The sequence below is a fragment of the Mustela nivalis genome, assembly GCF_964662115.1.
Source record: "Mustela nivalis genome assembly, chromosome: 1".
Lineage (NCBI taxonomy): Eukaryota > Metazoa > Chordata > Mammalia > Carnivora > Mustelidae > Mustela > Mustela nivalis.
The window spans coordinates 105,497,592-105,516,489 of record NC_139020.1 but is presented as its reverse complement, the minus strand read 5'-3'; the positions used below and the strand labels follow the sequence as shown (position 1 = coordinate 105,516,489).

Genomic DNA, 18,898 nt, shown 5'->3' with positions numbered 1-18,898 from the left:
TGTCGCTCTCGCCAGCAAGAACGACCAGGAGACACGGAGTGACAGGCTTGCGAATCTTTATTGTTCTCCTCTTACCCGGATGTTTACCCCTATTTGTATCCCCTCTCCTCCCATCAGCAGACTGTACATGTGAAAGGAAGCCTGATAGCATGATAAAAAGCACGCAGTGTCCTCGGGCTACCTGTTCTGGGCATAGCCAATCATCTTTCCGGTGGTGCGTAGGTCCTCTGTCTGGCCGCAGGCGCAAGCGCCATGTTGTCTGCTATGTACGTAGCTGCCCCCGACAATTAAGGAAAATAAATTTATAAATTAAATTTGTTGTTTTCTGTTACTAAATCACTAAAAGTGGTTGGGTTGATTCTCATCAAATTCCACATGTTTTTTTGGAGTAGTCTTGATGAGGGAGCAGGAGGCTGGCTGAGGACAAAGCAAAAGCTGGCGCCTTGCACCCCCCCCCTTCATCCGACGACTTCAACTATGGAGCAACCCTGATACTTTGGAGAGCCCTAGGGAGAACCTCAAAAAGAAAGGAACCTCTGGGAGGACCTCAGAGGTTCCCAGTTTCCCATCCAGAAGAGGAGGATGACTCTAAGCAAGAAAGACCCTGATGAGTTAACATGAATACCTCAAAGGGCTCATGATGGTTTCAAATGGGGGCCCAAGACAGATGTTACAGGCATGGATTCTTCCAGAGTTGCTTCTCACTGAGACAAATCTGTGTGCCTGCTCTGTGTATATAACTAAATAATGAGGATGCAAGATTCTTGTGACCAATCTGTGGAAAGCCAGTTAAAAATAAAAACGGAGGGCACCTGGGTGGCTCAGTGGGTTAAGCCTCTGCCTTTGGCTCAGGTCATGATCTCAGGGTCCTGGGATCAAGCGAGAGAGAGCCCCCCCCTCTCTGCCTGCCTCTCTGCCTGCTTGTGATTTCTCTTTCTCTGTCAAATAAATAAATAAATAAAATTTAAAAAATAATAATAAAAATAAAAACTGGATTCTGATTCTAATAATAATAATTTAAACCTGTAGTTTAAGATCTAAATAAATCTAAAATATATGGTACCAATGGATATTAAATACTGGACAGTAATAATTTTTAAAGAAATTTTTAAAAAAATTTTTAATGAACTTTAATTTTTTAAAAGATTTTATTTATTTATTTGATAGAGTGGGAGAGGGAGAGACCACAAGCAGGGGGAGCAGCAGGGAGAGGGAGAAGCAGGTTCCCTGCTGAGCAGAGAGCAAGAAGTGGGGCTCAATCCCAGGACCCTAGGATCATGACCTCAGCCCAAGGCAGACACTTAACCAACTGAGACACTCAGGTGCCCCTTTAATGAATTTTCAATTAATAAAGAATTTTGCCTCTGTCTTGCCAGTGTGCCTACAGGCCTTGCTAGAGCCCTCTACTCTTGAAACCCTCTGAGCAGCACTCTGCAAAGAAGCACTTACTTAAAAGCACTGGACTTGCATTTATTTTGTTTGATACATTGTTTGTGAGGAAGTCATGGTTTCTAAAACAAAGTAGCTCTATTCCATGAAAAATACTTCTCAGGCCAGAAAAGTAGTATGCAGGTGTTTTCCTTACTGTTTTGTAATAGACTACTAAAAAATTATCCACATAATAATGTTAATAAGCTAGCCTAAATGTATTATTCTCTATATATTTATATTATTTCTTACATTTTTTAAAGGATTTTATTTATTTGACAGAAAGAGATCACAAGTAGGCAGAGAGGCAGGCAGAGAGAAAGGAGTAAGCAGGCTCCTCAATGAGCAGAGAGCCGGATGCAGGGCTTGATTTCAGGACCCTGAGACCATGACCTGAGCTGAAGGCAGAGGCTTAACCCACTGAGCTACCCAGGCATCCCAATATGTCTGTCTTCTTGAGAGAAGGAGCCACCCCCTATTCTTTCTTATTATTTTTTTATTTTATTTTATTTTTTTAAAGATTTTATTTATTTATTTGTCAGAGAGAGAGCGAGTGAGAGCGAGCACAGGCAGACAGAGTGGAAGGCAGTCAGAGGGAGAAGCAGGCTCCCTGCGGAGCAAGGAGCCCGATGTGGGACGCTGGGATCATGACCTGAGCCGAAGGCAGCTGCTTAACCAACTGAGCCACCCAGGCGTCCCTCTTTCTTATTATTTTTTTAAACAGAAGCCTGAGAAATGTTCAATCAATGAATGAAGAAATGAAACAAATATACAGATGAGGGGATGGTTGCCCTGTTCTCCTTGTAGAAAATGAATCAAGGAAACTTATTTTTCCAAAGTGCACCGCTGGCGAGAGATTGTGGGGTCACTGTTGCAGATGAGAAGACGTTAGAGTGAGTCATAGAGCAGCTTGGAGCACTAGACTAGGGTGAGAGAGGACATAGGTCACCTTCCTTGACCGTTGGCGCCAGTGAGAGCTATAAAACCACCTCCCCTCAGTTCCAGGACACTTCCATACCTGTTTTTCCTGTCCACACATTTGGAAGCTTGCCTGCCCCCTTTCTATTCTGCTCTCTGTAGCAAGTGATTTCTAGGTTAAGGAAAAAAAAAAAAAAAAGAGCCAGTGCATAATACTAAGTTGGAAATGAGACGAATTGTGTTATTCTTGAGTTCTGATCATTTATCAGGGTCATCATATTGAGAAAACTGACCATTATTCACTCTCGACAAGCTGATGAGCAACGAAGAAATGGTTTTCCTCAGAATACCTTGTAGTAAATGTTAACACTCAAATAGTTAGGAGTTGGCCCATCTTTTGGAATTTTTAAAGACTTTTATTCTGAAATAATTATAGGTTCACAGGAAGCTGCAATAATAGTACAGGGATGTGTCGTGTACCCTCACCCAGAGTCCCCCAACTCTGTAACATCTTACATAAGTAGAATGGAGAAAATTGATGTTGGTCCAATCTACAATTCAAATTTAGATTTTACCAGTTTCACATGCACATATGTGTGTGTGTTCATGTGTGTGTGTTTGTGCGTAGTCCTGCCCAATCTTATCACCTGTGTAGATTGCCCTGACCACCCCACAAGCAAAAGACAGAATTAATTCCCCTCTCAAAGATTCCCTGCGCACCTGTTCTCCAGTTTGTCTCACCTTTCCTCCCCCCAGCCCCCATCCTCTGGAATGCTTTATGTTTTTTCACATTTGAAATTTCTTTTTTTTTCATATTTGATATTTCTTACTAATTCTCTTTCTTTGAGAGTATGAGTTCTCCCATTGATTCTTGTATTGTTTTCAATGCTCTAAATAGAAAACAGCACACAGCTGGGGAATCAGATGTTACCTTCTGTGCCTACCGGCAGGAAAATCATTAACAGTAATACAAAGAGGCCTCCTAAGGGAAATGATTCTTATTCCTATAATTGGCCGGTTTCCAGGAAAAATGTACATTAGCTCTGCCTAGATAAAGGCTTGGAGAGGTACAAAAACTGATAGGAGCTCAACAAATATTTATCAGACAAGCACACTGATCCAGCAGTGAGCAATGCATTCCATAAACAGGTTCCTAAGAGAATGTGGAACAATTCTCCATTTGTTCCAGAGGGCAGTTGTTTCCAAATCAGTAAAGCTTGCTGCAAATGGAAAAATAAAAAAGCTAGCAGGTCCCCTATTTGTTTTTCTCTGTGTATTCTTAATTTATTTCTCCAGCAGGAGACAAAAGATGAAAACAGACTACAGAACTGACTGACATCATTCACCTGAAACACTGCTGTCAGGTGCCCTCCATTCCTAAAATCCACTTGATCCCTCTTCTCAGCCTGGAGCAGCCCTGCTTTCCAACAGGAGGGAAAGGTGTGGAGGGCATAGCCACGTAGGTCATAGGAGTGACGCAGGGCTCAGCGAGCTTACCTTCGTAGCAGGCACAGAGCTGTGAACTGTACTTAGAATAGTTCATTGAATCCAGAAAACAGCTCTGTGAGATAGGTGGTCTTGTTTCTTCATTTGACAGTTGAGAAAAGTAAGAGTTTGAGAACGGAAATGTTCTTAAATGTGGCTTCAAGCCATACCACTATTGAGTGGAAGACGTGAGATGTGGACCACTGGTCGGGAGTCCTGGCATTCATGAGGTGTGAGGTATGACCCAGAATCTACACACAGTGCTTTGAAAAGTCCCCCAGGGGAGATCTCAGGTACTGACTCTTTGGGAAGCATTGCTTGAATCTACTTCCTGCAAGGAATCCCTTGCTGTTGGGATGGAGTACAGACACAGAGGACTGATAAACTTCTATGAGAGATGCTGTTGCTTCATGAATGCCTATTTCAGGCAGACAGTGCTAAACGACTAGTGGCTTTTGCCCTGGTGCTCCAGAAGGAAACATATTCTTCAGTTGTTCCTGTCTTTATTTATAAATTCAGGGCGCCTGGGTGGCTCAGTGGGTTAAGCCTCTGCCTTCGGCTCAGGTCATGATTTCAGGGTCCTGGGATGGAGTCCCGCATCGGGCTCTCTGCTCCTCTCTCTCTCTTCCTGCCTCTCTGCCTACTGTGATCTCTCTGTGTCAAATAAATATATAAAATCTTTAAAATAAATAAATAAGTAAATTTATGTTTCAGCTCATCAAACCCCCACCAGCCTGAGTAAAGGCTACCGACACCTCCACCAGAGGGAATTAAATTACCCTGTAGCCGTGGGAGCACAAGTTCAGTTACTTCCAACACTGAGGTGGATAGGTTCTGACACAGCTCTCTATTTAAAGCTTTTGTGCTTACTTTTCTTTTAAAAAGGAGGGGGAGAAAGAGGGGGAGAGATAGGAACTCTGGATAAGAAGAAATAAAAGTGGGCGCCTGGGTGGCTCAGTGGGTTGAGCCACTGCCTTCGGCTCGTGTCGTGATCTCGGGGTCCTGGGATCGAGTCCCACATCGGGCTCTCTGCTCGGCAGGGAGCCTGCTTACCTTCCTCTCTGCCTACTTGTGATCTCTCTCTGTCAAATAAATAAATAAAATCTTCAAAAAACAAAAAAAAGAAGGAGAAAGAAATAAAAGTATGTATAATGCCATAAAAATTTCCTTTAACCTGAAGCCTATTTGGACATTTACCGGGGAATGATTAGGCTTAATGAAATGTTCTTTGCAAAGTCTAAAGACTGCCAAATGAGGCAGGAGTGTGTGAATTAACATAAAAAGTAGTTTTGTGTTCACAGGCCAACAGAATAGTCATTGCATTTGTTTCATTCACAAGGACAGGGAGGCAAGTATCTCAAAGCACACTTGATTTCAACATACCACGCCAAACGACTAATAAACCGCCCACAAAGAATGAAACTATTTTGAACTCGTCATTCTGCAAGTACACATTAGGATATTAAGACATGCATACAATTTTTAAAAAGATATGCATAAAATTGTGTCAGGCAAAAATGTACCAACCTTCCACTGAAAAAAGAGGAGGAGTCAAATATCCTGAAAGGGTTGGGACCTGCCTGCCTTCCCTCTCTGGAACTTCCTGTTATCACCACACCTCTGGATTAGTCCTCTGAACTCTCTCTGAGCAAAGCCCTCTGAGAAACTAGGCTCTGGGCAGGACACCCTTCTTGTGAATGTGACGCACACTCTCTCCAGTTTCCATATGCTGAAATTATACTTCTTCATCAGTTTGCTGTGCTTGGTCAAATCAGGTAGGTCATTTATTGAATGGCTTTCTTAATTATTTAAAAACATTACTAGCAGTATTGTCACTTTGCATTTTATTAGCCCAGTTCCTTCAGTGGACTTTTAAAGCTTTATTTAATCACTTTTAAGGAAACAAGGTATGGGTTAAATGGGCTTGCAAATCCTGAAAAGCTTTTTTTTTCTCAGTAATAAAAGAGATTATGACTTCTTTCGATTAACTGGTTTTTCTGATGTACAAAAAAAAAATATGCTGGGAAATCTAAAAGTTATTTTCTCTCATAGTTAAGTCTTCTGTGCCTTTCCACCTCTATAAAATAAGGTCAGTTATTTTCCAGAAATCTTAAGTTTTCTTTTATTATGCTATCTAATATATACAGGAAAGGTTTTTATAAGCTTTCGGTAACAGTTTATTTCAGTTATCTTTTAGGAAAACATGACTTTATGTAAACCCCTTGGGATGGTGCCTGGCATATTGATAACTGAAAAATTTTTAATCAAAATGAATATAAATTAAAACAGTGATGTACAGGGTCTGCTGGCTGGCTCAGTCAGAAGAGCATTCAACTCTTGATCTCAGGGTCATGAGCCTGAGCCCCACATTAAGTACAGAGACTACTAAGTGAATAAATAAGTAAGGGAATAAATAAATAAAACAGTAATGTGCATAGCAGGGTAAGAAAAATAAAATGAAGTGGCTTTTTTGTTTTATTTATTTATTTATTTATTTATTCGACAGGCAGAGATCACAAGTAGGCAGAGAGGCAGGCAGAGAGAGGAAGGGAAGCAGGCTCCCCGCTGAGCAAATAGCCCAATGTGGGCCTGGGATCTTGACCTGAGCTGAAGACAGATGCTTTAACCCACTGAGCCACCCAGTACCCCTGGTTTTTTTTTTTTTTTTTTTAAAGAAACTTGGCCTTCTTAGGAATCCAGTCCTTTTTTCTTATGATAATTTAGTCTTGTGAAATTTTACCACAGTTTATGATAATGAAGATTGGTACAATTTTCTTAAGGGAAATATGTTACTTATAGTATCCATAAAAATGTTCATGCCCTTTGAACTAGTAAAACCACTGCTGAGAATTTATTCTCAGGAAATGTCTTTTAAAAGGGAAAAAAAGGGGCGCCTGGGTGGCTCAGTGGGTTAAAGCCTCTGTCTTAGGCTCAGGTCATGATCCCAGGGTCCTGGGATCGAGCCCCGCATCGGGCTCTTTGCTCAGCGAGGAGCCTGCTTCCTCCTCTCTCTCTCTGCCTGCCTCTCCGCCTACTTGTGATTTCTGTCTGTCAAATAAATAAATTAAAAAAAAAAAATTTAAAAAAAAAATAAAAGGGAAAAAAATTCTTAAGAAGATGATTCTAACTATGTTACTTATAATAACTTGAAACTAGGTACAGCAAAAATGATTCTTTATAGAGGAATGGATGAAGCCCAATATATCAAACGTTTTAAAAAAATGTAGCCTTTAGAATAATTCTGAAGCTATGCAGAAATGTGCAAACATGTTTATAAAACAATGCCAAGTAGACAAAACAGAATTCAAACTTGTAGATAAACGAAGATTACAACTATGTTAAAATCACGTTATCTGTGCCTGCAAATGAGGCCTAGAAAGGGAATGGAAAAGTTAAAATAGTTGTATGAGGATTTCAGCCTTATATAAATAAATTTTTCTTAATTTGTGCTTTTGAAGTTGATTTAACAGTAAGTTACAATTACACTAATGATGTTATTTTTCACTGAGAAGTCAACATTTTAAAGTGTGTGTTTATTCTAATGTTTAAGTTTTAAAAAATGAACATAAGGGGATGCCTGGGTAGCTCAGTTGGTTAAGCATCTGCCTTCGGCTCCAGACAAGACCCCGGGGTCCTGGGATTGAGTCTCATGTCCGGCTCCTTAATCAGCCAGGAGCCTGCTTCTCCCTCTGGCCTTCCCTCGGCTGGGGTTCGTGCTCTCTCTCTCATAAATAGATAACATCTTTTTTAAAAAAATCATTAAAAAAATAAAATAAAATAAGTTTAAAAATGAACATAAATTTAGAGATAATTTTAGGGGAGTGGGCTAACCCTGACACAAAAAAACCTGATGCTGATTTGTGGGTATTTTCTTTCAGTCTTGCATTATATAGCTCTATATACAACGTTGGAACTTAATTTTTTTGTGACCTGCCTTTATACTTATCATTACGTCATCAGTAAAGTCTTATTTTAAATGATTCTAGAAGACTCACTGCTGAATGATAGAATCTAAACAGAGACACACTACAATAAACTTCTGTAGCTAGAAGGAAAAACATAATTATAGCTGTAAGCTAAATTTAGACTTCTTGGTGTCTGCAAAACCATGAACTTGCAATTTCATGGGAGAGGGTGTTGAATAATATGCATCTGATAGCAGAAATTATTAATCACAAATACATCGACTTTCTGCTTTTCCCTTCTTTGGCTTGCTGTCCCCAAACCAACAAGTATTAAGATGTGATTCTGAAACAAAGAGGATACAGGTCATTCACTATTGGAGATCTTTGTTCTGTTCCAACGTTTGAGAAATCATGATGGGAATATTTGCCATAATTTTAACAGTGAGCAAAACAATGGCAAGCAAGCTCTAGTGTGCCCCAGAATCCCCTGGGGACTTGTTAAAATGCAGACCACTCCCAAAGATCCAGACTCCGTGGACATTGAGAAATGCCCAGAATTGTGCATTTCTAACAGACCTTCTGGCTTTTTCAGCTGCAGGTGATCCAAAGAACAAATGTTGATAACTATTGTTCTATATTAAGGCTGTGGTATAAATAATATTTTAAAGTGACTCTTTATCGGTACTTTGGCTTATGGAAATCTGTGTAAAACTACATAGATATTTGCCTAGAGAAAATAGCTTAGTGCCCTAAACAGAGAATTAGTTTCTCGGGTATTTGAAGACTTCCTGAGATAATTTATAACTCCATGGTGTGTGTGTATGTGAATGTGTTTGAGAGAGAGAGACAGAGACAGAGACAGAGACAGAGATAGAGACAGAGACGGAGAGAGACTTACCCTTCTCTGACAGAGAGACAAAGGTGAAAGGTAGTGGGTATGAAAGCACATATTTGTGAGGTGAGAATGAGGAAATCTAGTATCTTATTTATTTTCTCCGTTGTATCCTAGAAGTTATGCTGTTGGTTAAAAGCAGAAATGTTCAACCAAGATGGCATTTTGCCCATATGCTGCTTGCCTATATTTGTCAGGGTTTTAAAAAAGAAACAAGAGGTACTCCATCAGGTTTGGCCCTGACCAACTGGGAATGTTTCTGTCTGGGAGCAAGAATTTCCTGCCCCCTTCAAAGTGCTTCAGGCCACATCAAGAATCAAAAGGACATGACTCAGATGAGCAGCAGAAAATCAAATTTAATTTAGTACCTATGGGGATTCCACGGAGACACGGGGATTTCAAGGGACAGTCACGCAAAATGAGGTATATATGTCATTCTGAATTAAGGAGAGGAAGGTAGAAGTCTGGGACCTCAGAGGGAAGGAAGAATTCATGGAAAAATGAAAAAGAGTAAGTGTGTGGTGAATGTGTTTGCTGGGCCACTCAGAAACAATGGGACATAGAGAACTTTGTTCAAAGAGGCCTTCCTGGGTTTCTCCCTGTCTGCACACCTAATTTGTAACAGTGTGGCTATCTACAGTGATAGCTCTCCCCCTGGAGCCGGTCCTCTATTCTTTCTAGGCTGATGAGGGGGACGTAAAAAGCTTTTCCTGAATCTGCTGCGTTTTGATTACTTTTTTTTTTTTTTTTTAAGAGAGAGAGAGAGAGGGTTGGGGAGAGGCACAGGGAGACTTGAGAATCTTAAGCAGGGTTGGTACCCTGCATGGAGCCAAACGTGGGGCTTGATCTCACAACCCTGAGATCATGACCTGAGCTGAAATCAAGAGTCAGATGCTTAACCCACTGAACCATCCACGCTAAAGCACCCGATAGCTTTTATTTTTTATTTTTTTAAAGATTTTATTTATTTATTTATTTATTTATTTGACAGAGAGACAGAAATCACAAGTAGGCAGAGAGAAAGAGGAGGAAGCAGGCTCTCTGCTCAGCAGAGATGTGGGGCTCAATCCCAGAACCCTGGGATCATGACCTGAGCCGAAGGCAAAGGTTTAACCCACTGAGCCACTCAGGCGCCCCCATCAATTGCTTTTAATTCAAAATAATCTTCATGCCAAAGTGGCCTGTTTGGGGGCAGCCTGCCCTGGTCCCCTACACTTCACCATCTGGTTCAGAACAGGTTTCTAATGCCAAAATCAGTGTGGTTCCTCTGCATAAAATACATACATACATATATACATACGTGTGTGTGTGTGTGTGTGTGTGTGTGTATACCTGAGTTACTTTCCAGATTTAAAAATTGACTAGAGGGCGCCTGGGTGGCTCAGTGGGTTAAGCCGCTGCCTTCGGCTCAGGTCATGATCTCAGGGTCCTGGGATCGAGTCCCGCATCGGGCTCTCTGCTCAGCAGGGAGCCTGCTTCCCTCTCTCTCTCTCTGCCTGCCTCTCCATCTACTTGTGATTTCTCTCTGTCAAATAAATAAATAAAATCTTAAAAAAAAAAAAACAATTGACTAGAATTTCATAGTAGGAAAATGTCACTTCCCCCTTCTACCTCTTTTGAAAATAGGAGTCCAACTCATACTCTGATCTCTTCAAGGCAGTTTCTGGCCTAATGGGATTTTTATTTCTGGGATTTTTGGAAATTACTTCAGAACAGTGTTTTCAGGCAAGCATAAAAATGTGCTCTAGTGTGGGCTACAGGAGACGTCATGACTTCACCAATTAACATGTGGGGAGCTGTGTCTCGGAAGAGGACGAGTATCCTTTCCAGAATGTGGAATCCTTGACAATGTCTCCCTTCACCTTGGTATCACTGAATACTTTCCAGGAAACATAAAGTTAGTATACCTGTCTGTGGACCTCTGTTCTAAAGGAAGTTATTAACACCTCTGTCATGTTTGGGGGTGGGAGAAATGACAGCTTGAGCACACCTTGAAATGCAAAACTTGAAATAAAGGGAGGGTGAGTCAGGGCCATCCTTGTTTCACTTCCTGACTGCATACCGTGCTTCAAGGTTAAATGAGGTGGAATTTCACTGAGCCTGCCGCTTGGGTTTGACTAGTGGACTACACTTCGCCAACCATAAGTCGAAGAGAAACTGATGCTTTCGTTTGTAATCAGTTGACTCAGCCACATTGAAAGACTGAAATATGAACCTCCCTGTACTTATTGATTCTCATAGAAACTCGGGGATTTTCTCTCCTCCGCCCTCACTCCCAATTGCTTCATCAGTAGGTTATTTCCGTCCACAATTCCATCTTCTTTTTTCACTGAAAACTCTCTAGACATGAGTGAGGAGCCTCTTCTCTTTGTAGAAGTTTTCCCCTAGTCAGAAATGTGGGAAATGAAATCAATTCCAAAAGCAGGTAGAAGCTAAAAAGCTAGAACAGTTGAGTGACACCAAGAAGAGCCTGGGCAGCTTCATTTTGCTTTCAGGTGGTAGGTCTTGTGAGGGTAAAGGAAGCTTATCCCTTGGAAGACTCATCAGTAAGGGAGTGGGGTTGTCAGTGGTCTGTCTGAGGGAATCACACTTTCCTCTCCAGCTAGGACTCAGCTGAAATCCATCAGTCTAGAAAAACAGAGGTCTATCTGTTTTCTCTGTTGTATCCTAAATAAATATAGCCAGTGGTTAAAAGACTAGAGGTGTCCTTGCAATTAAGAGGGCATTTTGTGTATCCAACACAGTTTTCTCTGGCAAACATAAAACAAGGTCACTGCTATAAGTAGTTCCTAAGGCTGAGAATAAGAGTACTTTATTTTTGCCGGAGCAACTGCGAACCCTCCCCACAACAGACTCACTACAGTGGGGGCTTTATTTAGTGGTATGAAGTGGAGGTCCATCACTCAGCCCAAGAGGAAAGAAAAACTGGAAACTGGAGGCCTGTTTCGATGTTGACGGAAAAAAGTGAATCTTCTGCCCAGTTAACCCCAAAAGACTTCACCTTTTCACTCTGGTCTTTCCATGAAAGTTTGAAATTATAGGAACCATTTCTTAAAACAGTTGTATTGTGATGTAATTCATACATAAGATTCACCCCTTTAAAGTGTTATTCGACGGTTTTTAGTGTATTCACAGAGACGTGCAACAATCACTAGTCAATTTTAGAACGTTTTTATGACCTTAGAAAGGAAACTGGCACCATTGAGCTACTGTACCCTCTTTCCCCGACTTCCTCCTTCCCCCAGCCCTTAGCAACCACTGATTTACTTTCTGTCTTTATAGATTCCCCTACTCTGGACATTTCATATGAATGGAGTAATATAATTTGTGGTCTTTTGTGACTAACTTCTTCATTTATCATAATGTTTTCACGATTTATCCTTATGGTAGCATATTGAAGCGTGTTTGTTAACTGAAGGGTATTTAATTAGCCAGAAAGTCCTGCTTAACATAAAGGTGACAAAACACCTATTTGGTCAGTATTTTATTTTATTTTATTTTTAAGTAATCTCTGCACCCAGTGTGAGGCTCAAACTCACAACCCTGAGACCAGACTTTTCATGCTCTACCGATGGAGCCAAACAGGTACCCCTGGTCAACATTTTAATTGCAAGGGTGATGTTTGCTTATTTTCAGATCTTTTAATTAAAATTAAGAGATATTTTAATTTCTTGCTATATTAATTTTTTTTTAGATTTGGGTTGTCTTTGGTTAGTAAGACTTCCCTGGAAATTCATTTTCCTAAATTAGGTGCCTCAGGTCCTTTCAAATGAGCAGCATTTTGTGTCTGAAAGGAATGCAAGAGATTAGCTAAATCTCTAAGGAATGAGGAACTAATCTGTCGTATGAGAACAAGGATGGCCCAAAGAGATTTTGGTTAATGACAGAGTCAGAACCAAACCCAGTTCTCTGGCCAGGAAGAAACACTGTCACCTGTATACTGGCTAATATACTTCCCTTTTCCAAAGTCCTTCCAAAATGATGGAAAGAAGGTAGTTAGTTTTTATTGAGCACTTGCTTTATGTCAAATCCCATGCTAAGCAATTTACTTATTTTACTTGACCTTTATAACAATCCTATAAGATCAACACTTTGTCAGGGAGCAAGAATCTCCTGTCCCCTTCAAGGTGCTTCAAGCCAGACTGAGAATCAAATGAGCATGAGACAGATTAACAACAGAAAATAGAATTTAATTTAGTACCATGGGGAATCCACATAGACATAGAAACTCCAAAGGACAGTCAGGCAAAATAAGATATATCTGTCATTCTGAATTAAGGAGAAGAAGGTAACCTGGGACTTCAAAGGGAAGGAAAGAATTCAGGAGAAAATGAAAAAGATATGTCTGGTTAAATGTGTTTGCTAGGCCACTCAGAAACAATGGAACATAGAGTACTTTGATCCAAGAGTCATTGCTAGGTTTCTCCTTGTCTACACACCTAGTTCGTAACAGTGTGTAGTTGTCTATGGTGACAGCTCTCCTTCTGGAGCCAGTCCTCTATCTATTCTTTTTAGGCTGTTGAGGCATAAAAAGCTTTTCCTGAATCTGCTGGATTTTGACTGCTTTTTTTTTTTTTTGAATTTTTTTTGAATTTTTTATTTTTTATAAACATATATTTTTATCCCCAGGGGTACAGGTCTGTGAATCACCAGGTTTACACACTTCACAGCACTCACCAAAGCACATACCCTCCCCAATGTCCATAATCCCACCCCCTTCTCCCAAACATTTTGACTGCTTTTTAACTCAAAACAATCTTCATGTCAGCTAGCCCACATTCAAGTGGGCCTCTATAAATATTAACCCAACTCATCATACACATCATCAACAACCATGAATTTTTTTCACATTTACTATGTACCAGCTAATACTTTAAATGCTTCATAGACATCTCTAGTTCTCACCACAGCCCTGACAGCAGGGATTAGGGTGAGGTCAGTGAATCACTCATCAGGTGCAAAATTTAAGGGAGTAAGGGAGACCCAAACTCAATCATCAAGATAAATTATATTCATGATTTTAATGCAGTAAAAATATTTTTCATATTTTAACACATTATATATAAGTGATATTTTAATACTTAAGTAATATTTTCCTGGAAATAATATGCATATTATCGATAATGCGTTCTCACTGTATATAATAAATGATACACATAAGTGATGTTTTGGGGGCACAAGTATATTTTAATGTAATGTCTTTGGAAATGAAAATCAGTGCAAATAAGTCATTGATAAAAAAATATTCAGGGACACCTGGGCAGTGTGGTAGTTTAAACATCTGACTCTAGGTTTCGGCTCAGGTCATGATCTCAGGGTTGTGAGACTGAGCTCTGCATCAGGCTCTGGGCTCAGCAGGGAGTCTGCTTGGGATTCTCGCTCTCCCTCTCCCCCTTCCCCCACTCAGGTGTTCTGTCTTTCTAAAATAAATAAATAATTTTTTTAAAAAAAAAAATAACATTTTAAATAAAGACAGACTATTATTTGTTTTACAACTCTGTGTTATTGTAGAATAGGAGTGGTCATTTCCAATTCGCCAGCCGTTCCTGGGTCTATGCCATTTTCATTTCCTTGCTACGTGGTTTGGTTTATCAGAGCTGATGATGGTGTCTGAACAGACTGAATGGCAAAGGGCCATGTCTATGGTCATGGTTTTTGACTGACTATCGAGCTAAACTTTTCCCTGCTTGATTCAAAATCTGGGAAGATATTTTGATTAGTATACATACAGGTTTTTTTTTTTTTTCTTTTGTCTCAGGCTCCGTATGGCTCTGCAGGGCACTGCCTAACAAACTGGCATTCCTATGATCATTTTACACAAGTGTAGCTGAGGCTCCAAGAGGTTAGGCAATTAATCACCAAGGGTTACATAGCTAGGAGGCAATGGAGTTGACCTGATCCTGAAATCTGTGCTCCAAAGTCATGTTGTATTTTGTTTAGGACATTAGACCAAGGTTGACAAACTTTTTCTGGAAAGAGCCAGACAGTAAATATTTTCAGCTTTGTGGGCCATTGGTAACTTTTACAACTGCTCAACTCTGCCTGACATCAGGAAAGCAGCCATAGACCATACATAAACGGTCCTGGCTGTACTTGGCTGCGGGTGACCTTGCATTATTCGACCATAACAAAATACTGCAGGCACAGATATGTTATCTCTGAAGATGTTCACTCCAGGTTTCTTTAACATCTTACTCTGCTCTCACCTCAGCCTGTTCTCCATCGGAGTCGGAATTCCTCATTAGATGGGAGACATCACCCATTCAATGGTCATTTTCCAATCGTTAACACTAATTGGTGTTTCAGAGAAATTGAATTTCAAAGCAGACTGAAGGGAAATAAACTTCAAATAAACTCCAGAGAAGAGGTTACGCTCTAGAAACCAGTTTAACATGTTCTGTGGTTACTTGGTTAAAGGCTCTGTTAATACTACTTCCAAGTAAACTTGACTTTGTAACAAAACAGCACAATAAGCAAAAAGAGGTTTGCTTTCTGAAAGCGTACAAGTAATTGTTTTAGAAATATAAATGTAAACCAGAAATTAAATATAAACGTAAAGAACTATATTTGTGAGGGTGAAGCAGTTTAACCCAGATACCCAGTCCTTACCTACCCTCCAAATTGCCTGAGAATTTGAGATCCAACAAGACACGTTCCTTCTCTACGTGCTGGGGCATAATGCTAGGGGAAAAGCCAAGACAGAGCTTACCTTCAAGGAGCTTAAACCAATTTGTAACATGGTCCAAAAGAAGATAAATTTAATGTTTTCTTTTAAAATGTTGTTAATTCTGAGTGGGAAAGAATAAATAACTTCAGGTAGCTTTGAGCAGAGAACATCAGAAATGGAATGCAGAACCCATTTTTGTTTGCACAGTATTTTGCAGGCCTTATAACCTGCAGACATATTTTTACACAGTTCAGTCATAATGGATGTGTCATTTCATACTCTATTTATTTCATAAACATTATATCATTACTACTTGGAGGATCCAGATGGATCACTCTGAATGGCCGAATAATGTGGTACATGCTTATTCTTGAAACATTTACTGATGTCAGCTCTGAGCCAGGCTCTGTTGTTGGCACTGGATATACAACAGTGGATAAACAGATCAGTTATTTTGGAGTATCAACACCAGCAGGGAAAGTTATTTTAGAACAAGAAAAGAGTGCTTCATGGGTCATGATGCCAGGGTCCTGGGATCGAGCCCTGCATTGGGCTCCCTGCTCAGCGGGAAGCCTGCTTCTCCTTCTCCCACTCCCCCTGCTTGTGTTCTCTTTCTCACTGTCTCCCTCTGTCAAATAAATAAATAAATAAAATCTTCAAAGAAAGAAAGAAAGAAAAGAATGCTTCAGGTGTGTGGTAGGAAAAAAGCAAGGAGCATAGAAGGGTCAAAGTTCTTTACAATGGGATCCAATACAAGAAAGCAGAGTAATACCTATAAATCCTGGGGGAAAGAATGTTGTTTGAAGATCTAACTGATGAGTTAGGCCTAGAGATTCACTTATGGGTATGAATGAACTTAGGAACTAGATTCTCTATTAGCTCTTCTTGAAAAGACTGCAAGAGCTCTCGCCCAGGGGTGAATGAAGAAGCCTGGGAACAGGACTCACTGGGAGCAATGACCGTGTGCATTATAGCCCTAAAACCACGTAACCGGGGAAATCTGAGAACTATGATTCCAGAAGACAGATTTATATACAGCCCCTTCTCATTATTCATGGTAGTTAATGGGCCATAGAGTCACTGCGAACACTGAATTAGTAAAGATCGAGCAATTGCTTCTAGGGGAAATGGTTTTCCCAGGGTTAGGGTTCCTGTAAGCTGCTAGTTACAATATTTTCATTGACCAGGGAATAGATAATCTTATTTTATGTGTTTCTTTTTAAAGACACTTTATGTAGGGGCACCTGGGTGGCTCAGTAGGTTGACCGTCCGACTCTTGATCCCACCTCAGGTCATGATCTCAGGGTGGTGAGACTGAGCCCCACATTGGGCTCCACATTCATTTGCAGTCTGCTGTCCCACCCCCACCCCCACCCTCTAAAGTAAATAAATAAATCTTTAAAAAAAACAAGAATAAAGATATTTATCATTCATGCGTTAACACTGAACTCATGGCCAACAGCACGGAAGAGGCTTATCTGAGGTGCATGTTTTCTCTGGAAGGTACATCACACCACTTCAGGATCGTGCTTGGGGAGCATCCAAAAGGGTGAAACCACCAAGAAAAAGGACAAGAAACAAAAGACTCGGCAGTAAATAGAATGTGAAAAGGACATTGGCGATGGGAGCTGAAACAAGAAGGCAGAGTGTTGCTATGTTTGACCCCATTTGAGAGCGAGCATGTGGGGCAACCCAATTTTTTTGCCATTCTGCACATGGTCAAGGATGACTACAAAAGCACTCCAAGTATTGATTTGGGGGGTACACATAAATTTCAGTGAGTTGGTGAATTCGTAAATAGGAAATCTACAAGTTATGGGGATTGACTGTATTTTGACAATAGGAACAAAAAAATGTGAAAGTGTGTGTGTGTGTGTGTGTGTGTGTGTGTGCCAGGGAGGGTATGAAAGGCGATGTATGTTAACTGTCTTGTCTTTCTTGGTAGAAAATGAGGGGCTAGAACAGATGTAATAAATACAATAGAAACAGAGTTTCGGTTGAGACATCCATACACAGAGGCTTAAATATTATTTATTTTTAAACTAAGAAAGGAATCACAAGATGAACTAAAAATAATATGATAACAAAAATTGGGAGACTGACATTGTGTCAGTGAGGAGAAGTGCTGGGTGTGCTGACACCCTCATTATTTGTAACAGGATCAGTCAATACTGTCTCAAGTTATTAAAGCAAGGACTGGAACTAAGAAAGGAAGAACAACTGTTCTGGCAAAGGGCAGCAGCAGGAAGCATGGCAAGAGTTATAAATGCACCTCCCAGACACCCAAGAATCTTTGCTAGGGGTTCACCTGGGTGGATAACTACATTATTAAGTCCAAGTGCATCAGCTCAGGAGCTCCCAGAAGCAGTCACCAGTATGGACTGGGACCCGCCAGAGATCTACTGGAGGAACAGTGTGGGAAGGAGGAAGGAGATAGGATGTGGGGACAAGCAGAGAGAGCCTTCACACTGCAGTACACACCTGACATCTGGGAAAGGAGGCAGGCAAGGAAGGCTTGCAAAGGGGGAGCTGCAGTGCGGTTGTGCGAATATTTCAGCTGGACTGGTGGGGTATCCCTGAGCCCAAGTAACCTGTTCTGGGAGTCTCCCATGAGGCCGGAGGAGCCAGCCTGGTCTGGCTAGAGGACCCTCATAGTGCTCGGTCAACCACGGGAAGCAGCCTGGGGGAGCCACAGGTTCGTGGGAACACTGAGGTGTGGCTGGTGACACAGGTGACTTCCCCATGCTTCCCATGGTAGGTGCTCTTGAAGGCAGATCTTAGGGCGACACGTCTGTGGCCTCTGCACCAATTATGTCTGTTACACCAATAAACAAGAACTCACTTGTTTTCTTTAAAAGGGCTCCATGACTGGGCCATAAAATAAAACCCAGCTAGACGCTGTATGAAAGATCTCTTAAAACCGAGGGATTCTCTGTATATTTTTTCCTGTTTTGTCAAAGATTATTTGACCATAGAGTTGAGGGTCCATATCTGGGCTCTCTACTCTGTTCCACTGCTCTGTGTGTCTGTTTTTACCCCAGTACCATGCTGTCTTGGTGATCACAGCTTTGTAGTAAAGCTTGAAATCAGGTAATGCGATGCCCCCAGTTTTATTTTTGTTTTTCAACATTTCCTTAGTGATTCGGGGTCTCTTCTGATTCCATACAAACTTTTGGATTATTTGCTCCAGCTCTTTGAAAAATACCAGTGGAATTTTGATCGGAATGGCATTAAAAGTATAGATTGCTCTAGGCAGTATAGACATTTTAACAATGTTTATTCTTCCGATCCAAGAGCATGGAATGGTCTTCCATCTTTTTGTGTCTTCTTCAATTTCTTTCATGAGTGTTCTGTAGTTCCTCGAGTTCAGATCCTTTACCTCTTCGGTTAGGTTTATTCCCAGGTATCTTATGGTTCTTGGTGCTATAGTAAATGGAATCGATTCTCTAATTTCCCTTTCTATATTTTCATTGTTAGTGTATAAGAATGGATAAGGAAGATGTGGTCCATATACACTATGGAGTATTATGCCTCCATCAGAAAGGATGAATACCCAACTTTTTTATCAACATGGACGGGACTGGAAGAGATTATGCTGAGTGA

General features: G+C 40.7%; 1 protein-coding gene across 1 annotated transcript in view; it reads left to right on the top strand.

Annotated features, from left to right (window-relative positions):
• Positions 1-5,417: 5,417 nt before the first annotated feature.
• The window catches only part of LIPH (lipase H), a 47,820-nt gene continuing 34,339 nt past the window's right edge, over positions 5,418-18,898 (top strand). Inside the window, exon 1 of the mRNA XM_082693549.1 lies at positions 5,418-5,606. Coding sequence (XP_082549675.1) covers positions 5,558-5,606 — 49 coding nt within the window. The 5' untranslated portion in view covers positions 5,418-5,557. The remainder of the gene's footprint in view (positions 5,607-18,898) is intronic.